Genomic DNA, 21,434 nt, shown 5'->3' on the forward strand with positions numbered 1-21,434 from the left:
AGATCTTTGCTGAGGCTGAGGGCAGGTCTGTGTCATGGTTCTGGGCTCTGCTCTATCTGAACATCCTCATATGGTATTCGCTCTTCCACAACAGTATGGATCCCACACAGAATTTTCCGTCAATTGTGAACTTCCTCCTCCTCCTTCTCCTGCTCCTTCTTCCTCCCTGGCTAAATATTCCTCCATCCTGCTTTCCCATAATTCAATCTACTCTCTTGGTCCTCTGATCCTTTCCCAGATGGACACAGTATCAGAATCAAGAAGGAGAAGAGAATCAAAATGGGAGCAGTGGAATGGGCTCCCTATGTGCAAAGAGCTAGAGGGACCTCCAATGGCTTCTGGAGTGCAATCGCTTAATGAGGACAGCGGAGCACCGGAAGACAAGGGGCTGTCCCAGGGTCACAGAGGAACTTAACGGCATCCTTCTTGCCTAACGACCAAAACATTGAATAGGTTCATAGAAGTTCTGCTTTCAGGCAACCCTGGAGTCAAACCCTAGCCTGTCACGTACTAGCTGAGGGACCATCAGCTAGTTACTTAAGCTCCTAAGTCTCCATTTCCTTATGTGTTAAAATGGAGATGATCGTAATATCTCTTTCATAGTGTTGGTGTAAGGATCAAACAAGGTAATACACGACATAAAGAAACTCTGAAAGACCCACAAAAAAAACTAGGGTGAGAAACAGAGTGGAAAATGAGGCTTACCAATTTTTGTTTCATGTTTTTTTCTATTCAAAACTTAAGATTAAAAATTAGATCATATATGCAGAGAACCTGGGATATTCTAAGTGCCCTATAGAGGCTACATGTTATTATTATCAAAGTTGGAATAATGCTGATTTTAATGGTACAGCAGCACTGTCCAATAGAAATATAATGCAAGCCGCTTACATAATTTTAAACTTTCTAGTAACCACATTTTAAAAAGTAAAGAGCAACAGATGCAATTAATTTTAATAATATATATTCTGTAACCCAATACATCCAAAACATTATTATTTCAATATGTAATCAATATAAAAAAAAATTACCTCAATATTTTACATTCTTTTATACACATTAAGTCTTCAAAATCTGGTATGTATTTTACACTTACAGCATGTATTCAGATTAGCCACATTTCAAGTGTCGCATGGCCACGTGTGGCTAGTGGCTACCGTATTGGACAGTACAGGTTTATAGCATTAAAAGTAACATCCACTATGATTTGCTTCCAAAAATTGGAAGGATGTTAGGTACGGTTCTGCATGTTGCCTACTTAACACCTGGCCAAGCGCCACTCCAGGACAGCATTCTAGCCGACCACTGGCACACCGAGGTCTCAAAGCACCATGGGTAAGGTTTGCAAGGTCTGGGTGGTGGAGTAACCAGTGCCCTCCCAACAAACCAGCAGAGGGTACATTCTCTGGCTCCTGACCACAGGAGGTCCCAGAGTGACGGGAAAAAAAGGCATCAGGTCCAAGCTCTTGCACAATGTCCCTCCTAGACACGCTCCTTATGGAGCCCTTAGGGACTTCATTGATTGTTTTATTCTAATACACCTCATCTGGATATAGGATTTAGTAAGTCTTTAAAAGTGTATTCATTTTGACCCTTGCACAAATTTGGGGACCACATAACCTGACAGGAGCCATCACACTTTTCACATTAAAAGAAAATGGTCCAAAACACACACATAATTCATCTTTAAATTAGCCTGATTTTATACACAGGGATATAAACCCACGGATCGTTACTCTCTCCAGAGCAGCAGCAGCTGTCACCCAAGCCAGCCGCCTCCCTGGGCCCCCGTAAGCAGCTCTGCCTCCACTTCTAATTGGGAACAGAGATACTCCTTGGGTGACTTCCAGCACGATCCATCACACCAGAGACGGCTTCTGTGCAAACCGAAGCAAATCGGTTTCCAAATAAGAAAAAACCTCTTAGACAAACAAGGATTGAAGGATAGAAAGTCTTTAAAAAAAAAAAAAAAAAAAGGAAGAAAAGCACAAATAAAAGCAAAGAAAAAAATTGCCAGTGACGAGCAATGGCTTCTCTCCAGGGCTGTGGACAGGGCAGCCATCCTCTCCAGTGGAGATCAAAGCCACAGGCTTTTGACACAGGTGCCCCAAGCCTGCCACCCCACACACAGAAAGCATAGCTTCCACTGGGTTGTTGGAGCCACTGAGCTCATTAACAGGATGCGGGTGAGATGAGCCCGAAAGTGCAACACGGGACCACAGTGAGTAATTAAATCCCAGGTCATTTGAAAATGCAAACGCCTGGATGTCACAGGCTCCCGGAGCCTCTGACTCCTTGTGCATTTTTTGGCTCAGGATGGAGGACTGGGAACCTGCAAGTTATATATGGATTATAATAAAATATGCCATATAAAAAACAGATTAAGACAGTTCTTCTTTGGGGAAATATACAAAGAGAGGAGCTGTCTGTTAGCTGTCGAGTTTGCAAGAGATACCATCTTTCGGGAGGCTGTGCTCTGCCAACAGACAGACTGCCCCAAGGGAAATTGTGGTGAAACACCTCAACAAGGCACATCCATCCGTCCATCCATCACGGGCTTTCTCTGACGCAGGGGCCTGGAGATAGAGTTATGGTACAAAAGGGAGGGAGAAATCCCACAGACAATGGCAGACGATCCCCCTGCTACACCAAGAGTGCTCAGATTTTTTTTTCTTTACCTGCCTCTAGTTTTTCTTTAAAAATACAAATGTGCAGTTTTCTCTTCTGGGTGCTTATTATTCTGAGGAGTTAAGCTCATTATATTTCCTTGGATTTATACATCAACTTACACCAAGGAACAAAGAGCTTAAGAATCATTATTTCATTTATCCCCATCAGACTCTCAGACTCATGGGGAGGGAGATGGGGGGCTACTGTTATCTCTCACCCCACAGGGGAAGAGACTGGGGGGAACCAAACCCCTGATTTCCAAAGACGGTGGCAGGCCCAGGAATCCATCTGCTCATTCTTCAGGTGTGCCCTTTCTTGGCTGCATTGACTCCCTGTTTTGTGATTCATAAAGCTCAAAATAGATGAGGTTCACATTAAGGACCCATCACCCAAGCTGCACCCAGCAGGCCCTTGTTACCACTTGTTTTAGAATCCCAGGATAGCCACACAACAGGAGGACTGATCATTCCCCCAAATGGCCTCCAGTCCCCACTCTCTGCTGTGCCTACCCACTCACCCCCCTCCTAAGCTGACACGCCAGGATGGCTTCCAGCCCCCAGAGGTCAGCCCCACAGATAAGCATTCCTCCACCCCTGAGACACAGAAAAACACGCACATTGTCAAAAGAATGGGCCACTGGGCCAGCCAGCAGACCAAGTCAATGCAGCTTAGCAGGATGGTGGGGAGGAGAAGGATGATGGGAATGGGTTGAGTGGTGAATGGTTCGAGGGAATACAGGTAACCAGAAAGTGCGAGAAGCCACTCGGGGGTGAAATCTCAGCTCTAGTACCTAAACTACACACTTGGCCTTGATCTCCTCATCTGTAGAACTGAGAAAAAACCCCCACTTCCCAGTGTTGTCATGGGGCCAAATGAAATATGGATATAGAGTGTCTGCACAAGGGGGGTGCTCAATCAGTATGGGTGCCCTTATTGTCACCTCCTAAATTCTCCTCTCCCTGCACTTCTGGCAAACTCCTCACTCTCTGACACTCTCAGACCAGAAGTGGTGAGGCACAGCCTCCCCCAGCCTGGGCCTGGGCACAGGAAGAATGGAAGCGAAGAGGAGTGGTAAAGAGGACAGAGGAGCCTGAGGATGAGACACAGCTCGAAGGCCGAGACGCTGGCCCTGCTGCAGTCCCAGGGTGGGCATCTTCCTGCCGATTTGGAGATCTCGGCAGAACCACATGGAAGACGCTCTGCTTTGTTCATTCATTTGACAACAATTACTGAGCACCTACTATGTACCGGGCTCTCTTCTAGGTGCTGAGGACACAGCTGTGAACAAGAGACAAGAATTCCTGCCTCACAGGAGTTAGATTCTAGTGGGGGAGAAATGATACATAAAATAAACAAGCGAGACGCACAGTACGACAGATGGTCATCGGTGCTTTGGAGAAAAACAGAGCAGAGGAGAGGATGCTGGAGTATCAGGGTGGTGGGAGGGTGGTTACACTTTTAAATGTGGCCAGGAAAGCGCAAAGCTGAAGGAGGAGGGAGGGGATCACAGTGCTACCCAGGAAAGGAGGTTCCAGGAAAAGGAGCCATCAGTGCAAAGGCCCTGCAGCTGGCCCATCTGCTGGGAGCACGGTGGAGCAGGGGAAGAGGAGGGGCCCAGTTCAGAGAGTGACAGGGGCCTTGAAGGGCCGTGAAGGCCACTGCAAGAATGCCGGCTTCTACTCTGAGTGCTATGAAGCCCTTGGAGGTTTTGAGCAGCAAGTGACACAATGATGCCTAAATTTTTACAGGATGGCTCTGAAAATAACAAAGGGGGGTGAGGGCAGAAGTGGGGAGACCAGTTAGGAGTTACTGCAATGCGTGTGGAGCCCCACCACCAAGCGGGTGCTTAGGAGAGGGCCAGGCATGACACAGACGAGCCCTGTCCTCATGGCGCTTATGTCCTGGTTGCCAGATACATCGGGGACAGTACATATTGGAGAGTGGTCCCCTGGCCCCCGAGCAGGGGGCATCACCAGTGAGCCAGGACAGAAGCCAGGTGCCCAGTGCTGAGGGGCAAAGGAGCCACACCAGAGTGAGTGCACAGAGGAATGGTTCTCTAAGGAGAGGGCAGATCAGCCAAGGCCAAGGGCAGGAGAAAAGCCCCAGCCAGACAGGCCTGGCCTAGCACACCACAGGATAACAGGTGTTAGTCAAAGCAGGTATGAAGCCTTCTAAGTTCATCTCTGTGCACCGGGCAACGGATGCCAGAGGACCGAGTTCTAGGACACAAGTGGTGAGCTTGGGCAAGTGGTGCTTCTGGTAAAGGAGGATCCTACAGCCAGACGCCGGGTCTCCTCTCCTCGGTGTAGAAGATACTAGAAGGCAGAATGCATTCCCATTCCGGGCCAGACAGCACACACTCTTCCAGCTGGGCAGTGAGCTGCCTGCAATGAACATGTCGTTGGTGCTGGGGAGAGGAATAGCATTAGCTGATACCCTGTCAGCCCACCCAGCAGTGCAGCATCGAGGTGGCATCACGGTGCCTCCTCACACCTGCCAAGTCCACATCCCCATGACTCTCAGAACAGCCCTGAGACACGAGCAGAGCAGCGGCCATGATCTCCATTTCACACATGAAGAACTGAGGCCAGAGGAGCTGGGTAATTTCCCAAAATCACAGAGCCAGTGGGTGAAGAGGTCTGGACTGGAACCCAAGCCTTGTGATCTCTTTTTGGTGCCTTTTCTCCTGCAGAGCACAGCTGTAGGGCACAGCAAAGGCCCCTATGACGTAAAACCAAAGAGAGGCAAGATGGAAAAACTGGGACAGGCCTCACATGCCAGGCCAGCTGCCAAAGCCTTCTTCTTTCCACCTCAGTCTCTCTCATCTGTGAAATGGGAATGATGAGAGCTAAGCCATGTTCTCCAAGCTTGAGATCAAACACTGGGCATCTTCTCTCCTTCATCCTTTCATAAATCATTCCTGTCCACCTACTATGTGCCAAGCCTCGTGCTGGGGATGCAGAAGAAGAATCAGATGGGCCCCTGCCCTCCAAGAGTGCCCCTTCCTGTGAGGAGAGACACAAGTGAACAGGCAATGGCGGAACAGGGCAATTCTTCACACCCCATCCTCTAAATGCGGCTCTGCCAGGCCCGACTGCACAACATGGCCGTGGAAACTCGGCCGCAGCTGTGCACGCTGCCCTGCCAGCTCCCAGCTGCCACCCATTTCCTCTGCCAGCCCAAGCTCCCAGAGCCCCGCAGAACACAAGCAGCGCCGGCAGGCCCAGGATCAGTCCCCCAGACCCGGCTCCTTTCCCCAGACTGTCAGGAAGGCAAGAGGAGCATCAACAGTTGGGGCATGAAGCCGGGGCAGGAGCGGCCTGCCCACCTCTCTCCAGATCTCCTCCTCATGAGGCCAACGAGAGCTGAAGGAGCTGCTGTTGCAGGCCTCCAGGATGGATGGCTGCAGGCTCTGACACTGCAGGAAAGAGATAAATGACTGGTCATTTCCCCCTGATGCACTTGAAGGCATCCATTCTCCCAGCCGTACCAAGCTCAGGCAACCCCCCGCGCGGAGACAGATAAGCACTGACAGATGGGGGTGGGAGCCGGAGCGTCCTTCCCCCTCGGAAGGACACAGCCAGACTCCTCTGCATGCCGGGAGAAGGTCGCGTTGTCCATTGGCTCACACCTGGCTGGGGGCTCCACAGGTCCCTTCCTTCACCTCCCTGCATCTCACCCACCCCCGCCCGTCTCATCCCTGCGAGGAGCCCACGGGAGGGGGAGGGCGGGGGGCAGAGGGAGCCAGCTGACAGGCTCATCAATCTCAGGCTACATGCTTGGCACATCAGCCTTCCTTAAGTGGGAGGGTGCTAGAGGAGTCAGGGGGGACTGTCTTGAGGAGAAGAGAAATCGCACTGAACATCAGAGAGCAAATGGTGGAAGAAGCCTGGAGACTATTAAAATGTGGGCCATGTACAAAAGCAGTAGGGAACTAATTAAGATGCAGGATTTTCAAAAGCTGGGGAAGTTGGCCGCAGCCTGCTCCCATCTGTAGAGTTCTGGCAGTTCAGTGTGGCGGGGACAGTACCCAGGCGGGTGAAGCTGCCCTCTTCACCCCTGCCCTGGCAGGCGGGACTTAGGCCTCTCTGCCTGGACCGCCCCTTGAGGGGCACCCCTCTGAGGGTCCCCGTGACTTGCTTGTTGGACGGCTATGGCACCTTCTGCTTGGGGGCACCCTAGGCTACCATCTCCTCAGGGTTCCTGTGTCACTGTTCGTTTCCCCCCCAACAATGTGTGGTGGGACAGTGACCATCTTGGTCATTTGTGCCCAGTCATTGAGTGGCTGCCAAAAAGAAAGACAAGAGAAAGAATCAGAATCCCACTCCTGGCTGCCTTCCCTCCCATCACCGTTGGAATTTGGGTGGCAAAGAGCCGTGCTGCTCCCCAAGCGTCCCAGAGCAGAAGGGATTCACAAGCCTCAGGTACAATTCGGGAGCAGAAAGAACGTCTGTTGTGAAAGCCTGTTGGACTGAGAACACCAGGATGAGCATGTGTGCGGGGTCCTGGAGCAACATGGCGCCGGCTCCAACAGGCTCCCCCGTAGGGTTCCTTCCTTGGCTTCACCACTGATGTTCCCTGGGAAATTAACTTCCTAATTCCATGCCACAGTTTCCCAACCTCTAAAACAAAGACAAAATCTGCCCTAGACCAAAAGGTCTGGGGTTGGAAGATGTTAAATTGATCTAAGCAGAGGATCTGAGCATTTAATCCAGAGGGACACAGTAAAAGTTTGTTCTCAGCCTTTTTCTTTTCTTCATTCAAAAAAAGAAAAAAAATAGTGAAGTTAAAGGTCTCTTTTTTGATCAGCTGGCTTTTGCCCAACATCTGCCCTGCTTCAGGGCCTTCTGGTGGATATTTACTATCCACCTGTCTCTGCTGCCAGCTCGGCTCCCCCTTCACAAGGACAGAGCTCCATTCTTGGGGAAGCGGTCCAGGGGAGGCCCCTCTCTGGCACCAGGCCCCTGCCCACGTCTTCAGGTTGCATGAATTGTGATGGCTGCACCATGAAACACCTTGCATTCGCCTCTGCAGCCAAGTGCAAGCTGCAGAGAACACTGAACTGCATTGTCAGTCAGCAGAGAGAAATAATGTTGTATGTGTTGTCCTTCAGACGCCCAGGCAAGTAGGAGGTTGCGAGATGTTTATTCAAGGCTGATCGGAGAGGTGATGTTAGGCGTGAGAAACACATAGGTCCAGGGACATGTAGAATGCTTTCAAATTCCAAAGAGCTCTCCCCAGCTCTCAGCCCCATCCCACCCCAACACAGACACATTTTTATTTTCAGCAAGTAGTAAATGAACATAGGTAAGATGGCATATTCACAGTGAGGGAGAAGGGATGAGGACAGCAGGACTGGGGACGACTCCACCAGTATATGATTTAGCCCAGGAACAAACGACTTAACAGCAGCCATGATCTGGCTCCCCTATCCCCACCCAGTGATGTCTACTCAGCCCACATGAGCTCTGTGCTTCGAGGAGCTGAACCAGAAGTGGATGGTTCTGCAGCCCTGTCCTCAGACTTTCTCCAAGGTCCCTCAAGATTCCTGAACTACACTCCTTCCCCTTGCCCTGACCTGGTTTCCTGACAGAGCTCTCAGCTCTGCAGACCTGGAGTCAAAGACAACTCTAACCCACATTACACGCTGGCCTTTGTGGCTGAAAGCTGCCTGCCACTGGCTGGATTCAGGCAGGGACACAAAGGAAGACAGGAGGGACAAGGCGGGTGTTGGCATGATAAATTGTCTGACGTGGAAGGAAACTCATGCCTTGAGATAATTCGGCTCCAGGCCAGTGCCCGCTGTCTCTCACAAATCAGGGAACTCCTCTCCCTCTCCCCTGAGGAGATGAGGGTGCTGATGGTGGAGCCCAAGGGAGGCTCCAAGGGTTAGAGACATAACTCGATTCCTGGAGCTTGTCAAGGGGAGCTCAAGAGAGCCCACAGCAGCAGGCTGGGTGGGGAGAGAGAGAGGATGGGCATCATAGGGGCTGGGTGGTGGAGGGTGCCAAGGGTTGGTTGCTTCATTCATTTGTCTTCTTTCAACATAAGCTCATTCTTCTAGATTCCATAAATTTAAAGAGATTCAGCCTAGGATGGACAAATTGATTATCAATTTTCAGCAAGGTTTGTCTAAAGAGGATTATACATAATGTTGTGCAATTTGCTTTTTTTTGCCACTTAATATATCTTGGACATTTCCTTTTTTTCTACTCATTCCTTTGAAATAAAAAATAGTGTTCTGTTTTATGAATGTCCCCCATAAGCAGACCCCCATAAATGGACCTTCTGGTTGTTTCCATTTTTTTTTGTTCTTGTTACAAACAATGCCACCATGGACAATCATATACAATCATATACATTGTGAGTATAAATTTATTTATAGGACATATTCCTAGCAGCAGAATTTCTAGGTCAAAGTGCATGTGCTTTTTAAATACTGATATGCATTGACCTTCAAAAAGGTTACACCCAATACCACTGCACTGTGTACAAGAGAGCAGATCCCTGGCCTCTCCCTCCATCTGTTTCCTTCAGCTCCTCCTCTATCCCTGGGAAGGGGAGCCTCCGTCCACCCAGCTGACTGACCCCACCTACCAGGAATTTACAGCAAGTTCTTCAGGGACTCTGACCAATGACTCTACCCTGAGTCACACTCAAAAGTATCAAACAAAAAAACCCAGTTCTCTTTGAACCCAAATCAAATGGGTTAAAAATAAGAGACAGTCATTTAAAAATATTGTCCAAGTTGACCCTGTACTTAGCGAGGACATACTCCAAAAAAGGAGAAAGGTCCTCTCAGCATTTTATAAATGGTGAAGGCAGAGCCACTGAAAGGTGTACTGGTGGCACCTGCACAGGGACACCTGCCAAGAGGACAGAAGGGAGCTGAGACCCAGCTGGTGCTCTACAATCCACCAGAAAGGGCATCATTTTGTATACGTCCACCCACAGGGGGCGCCTTCTTCTACTTTTGCACAAAGGTGCCATATGGGCCAGCTGAGGCCCTGGATGAAGGCCCTGTTCTGAAATTTTGGCCTGTGTGAAAAATTCAAATGTGAACGTGTGCGGCCGTTAGGAAGAAGGTGGTACCTATCTTTGGTCACGCTGGGCCCCGATGCTCTGAGGTCCGAGGCTCCTTATCACTGACTCTCTGGCACTCCTGGGCATCTTTATTCACAACCTACAGTCACAGGCTGTGTGGTGGTACGTTCTGAGAGCCGGGCCGCCCCGGTGGTACAGACTCAGAACAGGATACGGAAATGACAAACATTTGGCCCAAGGCTTTGGGGTTTTGGTTTTGTTTTTAGTAGGGTCGGTAGTAGGTCTCATTACCCAAAGCGGGGGAACAAGTTTATCTGAAAAGGAGCTCTGTCATTTGAATAGGCATTTATTCCAGACCCTGGCTGTTGACTGTTTCTCAGCGCCTGGGTACTGGCCTGGAGGAACAAACCTGCCTTGGGTGAACCCAGTTTAGTCGAGGTCTTACACCACCTTGGCATATGGCTACGCCTCTGATGGCCCATCCTCAACAAGGCTGGCACTCACCTTTCCAGAGAGGGTCCTCCCACAGGACCCTGGCCATCTCAGGTGGGGCCTTTACCACCTGAGACCTGAACAGCCACCTCGGCCTCTGCCCCCAGCATGAGGGCAGAGCCCAAGGGAACCTTTCCGATGATCACAGACACCACGTGCTGGGGGGCACTTGGCTACAGCAAACCACCAGCCCTGGGGTTCTTCCTTTCCTTCCCTTGTATGCCACTGCAGGGCCAAGGATGGCAAGTCCAAAGCCAGCTGTGACCCCAGCTGCTCCACATTCAGCCACTGGGAGGCCAGCGTGCCCACAGTAAATGTCTGTAGACAGAAGGACCAGACACTCGTAAGGCAGCTTCTTGCCTCAGTCCCAACAAGAAAGAGACTGTCACTTCTCAGATATGTGAGCAGCGCAGTAAACTTTCCTTGGCTTTGTCCACAGTCTGATTTCCCTGACCTATAAAAGGGGCGTATAACACTTTTACCCCTTCCTTCCCTCTCTACCTCCCACGACTATGGTATGGACCAAAGGAACTGATACAAAGGAAAATGCTTTATAAAGGGCTTTGTAAACTACAGTGTGCTGTTCAGACACGGGTAATGATGATGATGAATATTATTCAATCAGAGTGCCCCATCCCCTATGCAGCAGTGATTGGTGGGGCAGACATAAACCTAGCCAGCTCATCAGTCCTTCCAGGGACTTCTCTGCCACAGCTATTGAAGGGAACCGCCTTTCTGCTGAGTGTGGTGAGTGCTGAGTCTAGGGCTGCTGGTGGCCACCTTGCTTGCCCTATGAGGGGAAAAGAGATGACAGAGCCCTCACTACAACATTTGAGCCCCTGGATGCAGCTATGCCTGAAGCCACGTGAACTTGGATTCACTGTTACATGAACTAACTTCCCTTTTTTTGCTTAGGCTAGTTTGATTTGAGTGTCTAACATTTATGACTGAAGGAATTCCAGCTATCTCCAGTGCATTTTAATAATTAATGTCTATTAGTTTTATAATCATAAAATAAAGTTTTTAAGGGAAAATACCTTGCTAAAATTTCTTTGTAAGTATACTTATCAGCAGCATGAGGAAGCAGAAAAAGCACTGAACAGAGAAGTCAAGCAACTAGATTCTCTGCTGTTTCCCACAGGAATCGCTGCGTGACTTTGAGCAAGTCTCCTAACCTGTCTGGACCTCAATAAAATAAAGGAATTGGATTAATGATGTCTGAGGTATTTTACAGCACAAAATGTCTTTGATTCTATAAAAGACAATCCAATTAGTCTGATATAAAGTGTTCTTAATAAAGACTTTTCATATAAATGTTAAGAATAAAGACCTAAAAAAATAAAGTCTAACAATTTAAAATAAGTGTCAAGTATGTATAATAAAAGCCTTTAAATTAACAAGTTACAGATGACATGTCCTCATATACATGCAAAATAGTCATTGCCTCACTGGTGAAATTGGCAAAATTAGAAACAACAATTGGGAACAGCCTGGTTAAATCAGCTGTGGTACTTTCATGCAGTGGAATATTGTGTAGTTATAAAAAAAGACTGAGGAAATTCTTTATATATTGACATGGCCAATGCCTGAGTCATATTTTTAAATGGAAAGGGCAGAAAGTAAGGTGGCTGTGCTGTGCAAGAAGAGGAGGGGAAGGTCACAGAGATGTCATTCCTGGTGTGTGTATAAACTATCTTGAAGAATCTCAAAAAACTGGTACCATTGATTGCCTCGTTTCAGATTGTGTCTTATTTTTCACCATATAATATATCCTTTTTATCTTTGGAATGTCAAAACATGTGACTGTATTACCTACTTAAACAAATAAAAGAAAATTTGTTTTAATTAAAAGGGTGAGAAAGAGCAAATACTATTACACATGGCTCGTTTGATCTTCATGATGAACCTGTAAGGCTAGCGAGGAATCAAATCCCAAGGCCCATTGGGCCTATATAGAGAGGGGGAAGCATACCCAGAGGGTTCACGTACTCAAACATGGAGACACATCCAACTAGTGATGGACACCTGAATAGTACCCTCCCTCAAAGTCCACACAGCCAAGCCAGCATGTGCTTACCCTCTCGCTACAGTACTTATTATAAAGCTTTGAATGGGGTAGAATTAAATTGGTCCAGTTAAGGATCAAACCTGGGGTTACCTCATCATCCATCCACGCCACTTCCAAGAGATAGGACCAATGGATCTGGAACAACGAAGGAGGGACCCCCTGCTCCAAAATACATTGTTCATGTCGACAATTATTTATGTTAATAAAGAAACGTAGATGATGTGGAGTCATGACACACTGACTTGTGGTCCAGCCACCTATAAGTCTTTGAGACTAATGTTTCTCAAACTTCAGTGTGCATTCTGGGGATGCAGATAAAATGCAGATCCTGACTCAGCAGGTCTGGGGTGAGGCCCAAGATTCCACATCTCTACCAAGCTCCCAGGTGATCCCAGTGCTTCTGGTCAGGACCACACTAACCAGTATGGATGCCACTAGTCATATGTGGCAACTGAGCACTTGAAATGTGGCTAGTCCAAAATGAGATGTGCTGGAAGTACAAAATACACCCTGGAATTCAAAAACAATGCCAAAAAAAAGTAAAATATCTCATTCATAATTTTTATATTGATTATGTGCTGAAATGATAATATTTTTGATATTTTGGATTAAATAGACCCTATTATTAAATTAATTTCATCTGTTTCTTTTTCCTTTTTTTAATGTGGCTACTAGAAAATGTAAAATGCCACATGTAGCTTACATTATATTTCTATTGGGTTGTGCCACTCCGGGAGACTTGGCTCTCCTACAACCTGCATCTCGGAGGGTTGGGAACAACCTCAGTCATTACCCTGGAGAGTCTGCAAGGGTCTGTAAATTGTGCAAGGCCATGGAGCTAGGATGGAGTGCACTAAAGAATCTAGCCCCCTCCCACCCCAAATAAAACTTGTACACAAGTGAAATTGGGGTTAACGCAAACAATCGAAGCAGACTTAACCATCAACTATGAGTGAAAGCATCCTGAACAACTATAGGTAGCGATTTTGCAGAGAAAACACAGCCTAAGGGGTCAGTGTGGAAAGGCAGGAGTGAGGCCAGGTCTGCATTGCTTTGGTGACAGTGGGAGGGAGCACGTCAGCTCTGCATTTACTCCGCTTGACAGCAATGTTCCCACCACCCTGAGTCACATCCCAGCTCTGGCACCCCCCAGAAACAAAGGTTCCCTTAAAGCTAAGCACCCAGGGCAATCACTTTGCCTTGCTGCAATCCAGACACAGGTCTGAAGACGGCCAGCTAGTCAGGAGCATAGTAACAGATCAGTAGTCAAGAAAACCAAGCAATTCTTTCTGCATGGCCACAAAGCAATCAGCATCACCTAGCGGCAAATTCTGAACTCAAATTCTTCCATTTCCATATCCAAGATGGGTTCTATTTTTAGGGACTCGCCCTTGTGTGTAAGATGCTCCAGGAGTTCCTTCAGAGTAAGGGGCGAGGGTGCACAGTGTGCTCTCCTTAGAAACACACAACCTGGGATGAAGTTTCTTTACTTGAGGCCACAGGAAGGTGTCACCCAACACAAAAGAGCTGCAGTTCCTCCGGCTCTGCTGGGAAAGTAATTCTTCCCGGGCCTGTTCCCACCCTGCGCCTGCTTGCTTTACTCCCCTGGGGTGGCAAGAGGGAGACAAAAGGAAGGCGAAGGGACGAGACACCCAGAGGGGAGAGAAGCTCAGGGGGACGTGTGGACATGCTGATGCTTGAGAGCAGGCCCTCTCCTGGAAAACTCAGCTCTTTGGACCAAGGAGCAAAGCACCCTTGTCCTGGCCAGCCCAGCACTCCCCGCCTCTCCCACCACGGGCCCAGCCAAGCTCCAGCCAGCACTGACCGGGTTTTATTTCCAGCAGCCGCAGCTTTGGATCCTCAGGCGGGTGCAATCGTCTCTTCTTCCGCCAGCAGCGAGCAGGATATGTGTACAGCTGGCCTGGGGCGAGGCCTGTGGACAGAGACAATGCAAAGGTTAAAGGCTCCAGGCTGGAAGGGACCCAGGAAACCACCCTGTCTAACCCTCTCATTCACAGTGAGAGGAAACTGAAGGCCAGAGAGGTGAAGTGACTTGTCAAGGTCACACAGCTGGTAGACAGTAGAGCAGAGGCAGAATCTAGGTCATCTGACCCCAGGACCCTTGCTCTGTCTGCTCCATCATGCTGTCTCAGTGAGCCCAGGCCAAAAAGAGCCATCACTGTTACCAAAACCAGCTCTGCTCTCCTGGCCTGGGGAGAAAATCAGAGGGACCTTCAGACCACCAGAGGGACCTTTCCAGATTCAACTTCACCACAGTGTTTCCAAGGCAGTGCATCTCCAGCTACTGCCCATCGACAGCTTCTCCATCCAGGTCAAGCAAGTTTCCTTCAAGGTGGAGCAGCAGAAGTCAGTCTGCCTACCTATGGATAGCCTGGAATTGGGAAATATTTTAAGGAAACAGGTTCAAGGAGCCAGATCTCCTACCAACTGGCTTCCTCCACCCACTGTTAGCTGCTGGCAGCTCATTGAAGCCAAAGGGAGCCCTGCGCAACCTCCATCAGAACGTAAGCCTGCTCTGGTGACCAGGCTCCAGGCCTGCATAGCCAGCCTACCTGTATATCCTGCCCACCTGGCTGGGCCTTAGAGAAAGAAATGGGCAGGAGTCCAGGGGCTGGGCTTATGTACCACACTGTCTCCCAACAAGAGTCTCCCTTTAGATTTGGCCTTTGACACCAAAGTTCCATATCAGTATCATCGCTCATGCCCAGCACCCTGTGAAGATCCCTCTTGCTCATCAGACAACACCTTGTGGCTCCTGTGGTCCACAGTATGGCAGCCAGAGGCCTCGGAGGAATGTGGACTCCTCACACTAGACCACGGTCTATGGCCAGAGAAAAGGGCAGGGGTGGAGGCTGAGGGGAGAGGACAAGGGCTTAAGACTGGTTAGGCGATTTGCAGACTAAAAAGCCTGCCTGCTGTACCCCAAAATAAACCAGGAGGCCAATCAGCCCACCCTTGCTCGAGTGAAAAGCCTCGTGAGGACAGGGACCTTGTCTTGTTCCTGTCAGAATCCCAAGAACCAGAACTGCACCTGACATCTAGAAGAATCAAATGAAACATTTGCTGAATGAATGAATGAATGAACAAATGAATGAATATGTTCCAGCTTCACTATAATTGAAATCACAACTCAGTCTTCTGTAGATGGAGGTGGCACGTGACAACTATTAGATGCAGGCAGCCTCCGTGAGAGGGGCACTTCCTAGACCGAGTACCACAGGGTTAAGAAAACATCAGGACCCTATTCCCTCCCATCTGCTGTCTTCCATTTGGGGGCCTTTAAAAGTTAGGAGGAAAACTGGCTTCATTTTTGCCTTTTTCAGAGAAAATCTACAAAAGGTTCATTGCTATACATCCATTCATTCATTTTTCATGTACTAGTCATCTCTACCGATTTATTGGTTTGGGTCCAATGCAGAGGCAACTATTCCAGCATTAAAGGAACGAAAATTTTCAAATATTTTTTATGTGCTAAGTTTCATTTTTAATCACACAGCTGCTCCCACAGGTTGCAAGGCTGTGAACAAGTTGGAGGTTCTAACCTCTCCCACTTTGATGCTTAGAAACGATTGAGTATGAGGGAGCCTACAGGCTCGAGAAAAAAATCTCTGGTATTATGAGCTAAGGGCTCATCTTGTCCAACAGTCATCCAAATACTTGATTTTGTTGATAAGTTCATGGGCGTCTGCACAGTAGGAGGATCCTGAAGCTCGGAGCTCCCAGCGTTCTAAGGACCAGAGTTGTAGCTGATTTACAGAAGATCAAATAAAACAAAAAGAAGTAAGATTGCTCTCTCTGCTTGGCGAGGTCCAGTTTTGACCTCTCTTTGAGGGAATGCATCACTGGGAATAGTCCAATGTTTCTGGTGTGGTTCACTTCAGGACCGTGTCATCTCTGACCTATAACTGCTGAATGGGTACATTAAGTCTGGGTCCCTTCCAGATGTTTGGGCCACCTCTGAGGCTGGTGTTCCCCAGGATCCCAGAGAAAGCCAAGTACAAGGACTGACCTGCTGCTCCATGTCCCACAATCCCCACTCATCTTGGGTCAGCGATACTTAACCAAGACTGAAGCCAAAAATCACCTGGAGAACTTCTTAATAACACCAATGCCGAAAATCCATGCCAGACCTACCCAATCTGAATGTAGGTGGGTGGGGGAATTGAGCAACTACTCTTTAAAGAACTTGATAGATTGTTGCAGTATCTGACAGAGAACTTCGGGATGTCTAAGCATCATCTAGTTACCGCCTGGATGGTCTCTCTGATGTACCAAGACTGGTTTAATGGCTTTTTCTATAAGTTCCCAAGGTTCCCTGTATTTCCCCAAGGTGTTGTCATTACTCGTCTGCTTATTGGACTGTCTTCTCTACTCATTTTATAAGACCCAGGATGGCAGGAATCATGTTCATCTCGAATATGCCAATGTTTAGCACAGTGCCTGGCAGGCACATCAAGAAATACTTATCAAATAAATTCCACCAGAACTAAAGCAGACTCAGAAACGCAGGAAGTGAATGACCATTGGCTCTGCTGTTCCTGGCTCCAGGGTACTCACCCACCCACATCCAAACCATCCAAGAGGGGCGCCAGAAGGTGGGCCCAGAATTGAGGCAAGAACCACCTCAGCATGGCAGTCTCTGTGCCTTAGCCGTCTTCTTGCCCTACAGGCTGCTTCATGGTATTTTCAACCTGACCAAAAGCAGGTGAGTGAGAAGGAACCGGTCCAGACCAGCACTCTCAAAAGGTCTAAGTGACAAGAGGTCAAAATTGTCCACACTTGTCCAGGTCCTATGCCCTTCCTGAGACTGCAGTCACTGCACTTGTTGGTCAATGGCACCAAGGTAGCCTCGGGCCACTCAGCTTGTAGCTGCAGGCCCACTCTCCTGGGAGGGTTCATTTTAGTACGTAGTTTGAACGTCCAGAAGAGGAGACTGATGGACTGGAGAAGCTCCACGGTGCAGAGGAAGGGCACGTGAGTTCTCATACCAACATTTCCTGTCACCTTGGAAATATCACACATTTCAGAGCCTGTCTCCTCACCTGTGAGATAAGGGTGTTAATAATGCCTACCTTACAGGGACTGTCATGGGGATTCGCTTATATTCAAGAAGAAACTCTCTATAACCAGGAAGCCTTGTACAAATGCCAGTTATTAATTATCAGGAGTTAGCTGACTTAGACAATTCTGGACTCTATGTCCACGTGGCGTGACAAGGCCCCCACCTCGCATGTCCATGCTGCTCTTTGCTCCTTTAGCCACAAGAATGGAAACAGGCCTCCCTTTGATGTCTGCTTTGACTCCCCCTCGTCTCAAGAAGCAAATGGCCCCAAGGACACTCTCAGGGCTCCCGCCCCCCTTCCTTGCCCTCCTCCCTAGGCTGACAGGCACCAGGGTGCCTTTATAGGGCCAACGCATTCAGCACTGGAGTTCCACTTATAGAGGGATGAGCAGAGCCCCGTGAGAGTTATGTTGTTTATCTCATTAGAACAGGAGGCACATAACTCAAAACCCATGTGTGTGGGTTTTGGAGGAGGGAGGGAAAGGAGGGGGGAGGAGGAGGGAGGAGGAAGAAGAAATCACAGCTGCAACTGGGGAAATTAAGCTGAAGGAGTGAGCCTAGGGCTGGGGGGATATGGAGGAGAGGAAAAGGGAGGTGAGAGACAAGAGGGGGGATGAGTCCTCCCTGGGAACCAAGGCCACAGCTACCCCTCTATCACATACCCCAGTAAGCAAACTGCTTTTCTGTTACTCCGAGCTGCAACTCCAGTTACAACAACACACACTCATGTGCAGGCACAGGCATAACACACACACACACACACACACACACACTCAAACATCCACACAGGAATTCTCACACTTGCTGGGAGGAGAAGTGACTTCATAGAAAATTTCAGCAGAATAGGCTTGATGCCTGTATGGTCAGCAGACTCCAGACAAATCGCTTGTTAACAGCATTGCCCAAGCTTAGCAGGTGGACCCTGAGTGTCGTGAGCATCTTTGGCAGACATGGCATGTGCTATTAAGAATTCAGAAGATGAAATGGGATAGAAAAGAGAAGGAAGGATGATACGGGATAGGAACAGGGTTTGAAAAGAAGAAAAGAACTAGAGTAACTTCCTCTTCCCCCAACCAGAGATGAGCAGTGGCAGTTCAAGCCCACCCCGGGAAGGGCTCTCCCTGCAGCATCTCAGAGAGATGGACCTGCTGCTGCCATTGAATGCTCCCTGAAATGGAAAACACATTCATTACTCCACAGAACAGACTTCCCGCTGTTGGTCAATTCAATTGTGGTAAAGAGTTTCACCCTGTCCTTATTTTAAATCAAAATCTACCTTCCTGTAACTTATGTCAATTTGTCCACCTTCTGTCCCAAGAGTGGACAGGTGTCATCTGCATCCCAACCATCCATCCCATCCATCCACTTGGGTTTGAAATAGAGCCAACTGAGAGGCCAAAGAACTAAAGGGAAATGGGGGTTGAAAGAAAGAGGCAGTGACTACACCTGCTCGTGAGCCAGGGGTTCTTCACCAAGACTGGGCATCAGAACTGCATAAGTAGTTCTGGAAAAGGGCAGATGCCTGGGCCACAGCCCAATCCTACTGAACCAGAAATACAGTCACGCCCTGCATAACAATGTTTCAGTGAAAGACAGACTGCATATACGACAGTGGTCCCATAAGATTAATACCATATAGCCTAGGTGTGTAGTAGACTATTGCATCTAGGTTTGTGTGGTCCCATAAGATTAATACCATATAGCCTAGGTGTGTAGTAGACTATTGCATCTAGGTTTGTGTAAGTGCGCTCTATGATGTTCACACAACAATGAAATCACCTAACGATACATTTCTCAGAATGGATTCGCATCATTAAGTGATGCATGACTATATCAGAGAGTCACCAAGGCAGTTACAGTTTGAAAAACTCCCACATAAGGAACTTTGCACTACGTCAGATCTTACTCGTATTTATACCCCCAGGGTCCAGCACATAATAGGTGCTCCGTTAATGTCTGTGGTTGAAAATGCCAGTTTGGACTAACTCTACAGAGCTGGAGGGACAAGTAATAAGCCACTAGGTAGGGCTTGAGGCGGGGGGAAGATGTATTTCACAAGCATTTATACCGTGTCATTTCCAGGTACTCTGCCCTCCCCTCTTCTCTTGGCTTGTTTAAGAGCTGCCCTGACTTCATGGACCACCTCTTCAGTGAAGCCTTCCTGAACCATCCCAGATCACAGTGCCTTTTCTCTTCCCTGAACGTCGGGAGTCCTGGGCACGTGGCACCACACCCCAGCACTCAGCATGGCTCTCTATCTGGCTCGACGACCATCTCCTTCCTGCCTCCCCTCCCTCCCATTCTTCTCTATGAGCTTCTCTCTAAGATTCATTTCCAGCGTCCCATGTGCCAAGACTGCCCTGGCAAGGTAGACCTCAGATCCAGAATGCTCCCTGCCTCTTTTGGTCCAGGGGTTCCCAAGCCTCTCACTGGTCCCATCACACTCAAAAGCTGACACAATAATAGCTAACATTTACTGAGCTCTTACTCTGTCCTGGGCTAGCACCACACCTTTAATCCTATCGTGACAACAACCCTATGAGACGTTTAAAGACAGTGAGGCTAACAGTGATTAAGTAATGGCACAGGGTCATACAGCTCATAAGGGTAGTCTAGTCCACAGCCCACACTGAAAATCTCTCCACTATCCTAACTCTCCCCTGAGCCATTCCATTGCTGGTCCACATATAGCAGGCTTGAAACCCAGAGTCTTGCCCTTGAGAAAGCAGCTCCCCATACCAAAGCTATCAGGAAAATAGCCCCTAGCCCACACCCCCCACCCCCCGCTCCACATCAAACCCAATGTTGTAGAATGTATTTTTCCTTTCCTACCACATTACCAACTAAAACTACTCATGGAGAAATGCATCGTGGTAATATAAAATCATTGTAGGAAGGCATATAAAATGTGTGGGGAATCAGATAAACCACCAGGATATACTTTCTAAATGTATCAGAATTTTTTTAAGAATAATAGGATTATAACATGAGACAGGAGCTAAGAAGTTATTGGGCCTAACTTTTACCTGAGACAAGAATCACCTCTCCAAAATCCCTGACAAGACCCTCTACCCCAGCCTCTGTTTCAATAATTCTATTCCATCTCTTCCATGAAGAAGTCTACTGTGCTGTTGAAATATTCTGCAGTTAGAAATATGCCTACCAATCTCACCCACCAGTGGTGAGAATGCAAAATGGCGCAACCCTACAAAGGAGAATTTGGTATATTTAGCAAAACTGCATATGTATTTGCCCTTTGACACAGCAATTCCACTTCTAGGAATCTATATCACAGATTCACATGCAAAAATACAAAAATAAGTATTCATTGTAGCATTTTTAATACTAGAAAAAGACTGGAAACAATCCAACATACATCTACAGGGACCTGGTTGAATAAACAATAGTATATCCACACAATGGACTATTACGAAGCTGCTGAGAGAGAGAGAGAGAAAGACAGCAAGAGAGAAAGAGAAAGAGAAGTATACACTGCAATGGGCTATATTGTTAAGTGAAAAAAGCAAGATGGAGAATAGTGTGCATAATATACTATCATTTATCTAACAAGTAGGGATACACAGATATACATACATACATAAATATATAGGTTGTGTGTTTGCATAGGTTTTTTTTAAGTGGAAAGATAAACCAAAAACTAAAAAAAAAAAAATTAACTTACAAAAAGAAAACAAAATAATAGTAACATGAAAAAGAAGAGGAAGTTGCCTATAGAAAGAGAAAGGTACAGGATAAAAGGATAGAGATAGACATAGACTCTCTCTGACTATACCATGCTGTTTAGATTTGATTTTAGAACTATGTAAATATTTTATATGATTATAAAGTAAAATTAAATTAAAATAAAAAAGGAAACATCTGCTTCTGGCTAAGATGGAGTGTCATGGACCAGATTTATCCTCCCACTTGAAACCAAAAGAGAGGAAAAGAAATAAAACAAAAGTTTTCAAGACAGTGGACATTAGGAAATGAAGGACAGTGATCCCTGAGATACTGGAAACAAAGACGATAGGTTCTATGATTGCCCAAGCTCACTGCCCTGCGAGTTTCCAGATT

General features: G+C 47.7%; 1 protein-coding gene across 1 annotated transcript in view; it reads right to left on the reverse strand.

Annotated features, from left to right (window-relative positions):
- The window catches only part of DPF3 (double PHD fingers 3), a 159,683-nt gene that overhangs the window by 108,960 nt on the left and 29,289 nt on the right, over positions 1–21,434 (reverse strand). The window contains exon 3 of the mRNA XM_058566873.1: positions 14,100–14,207. Within this exon, the coding sequence (XP_058422856.1) occupies positions 14,100–14,207 (108 nt within the window). The remainder of the gene's footprint in view (positions 1–14,099; positions 14,208–21,434) is intronic.

Source organism: Diceros bicornis, chromosome 24 (assembly GCF_020826845.1).
Source record: "Diceros bicornis minor isolate mBicDic1 chromosome 24, mDicBic1.mat.cur, whole genome shotgun sequence".
Classification (NCBI taxonomy): Eukaryota; Metazoa; Chordata; class Mammalia; order Perissodactyla; family Rhinocerotidae; genus Diceros; species Diceros bicornis.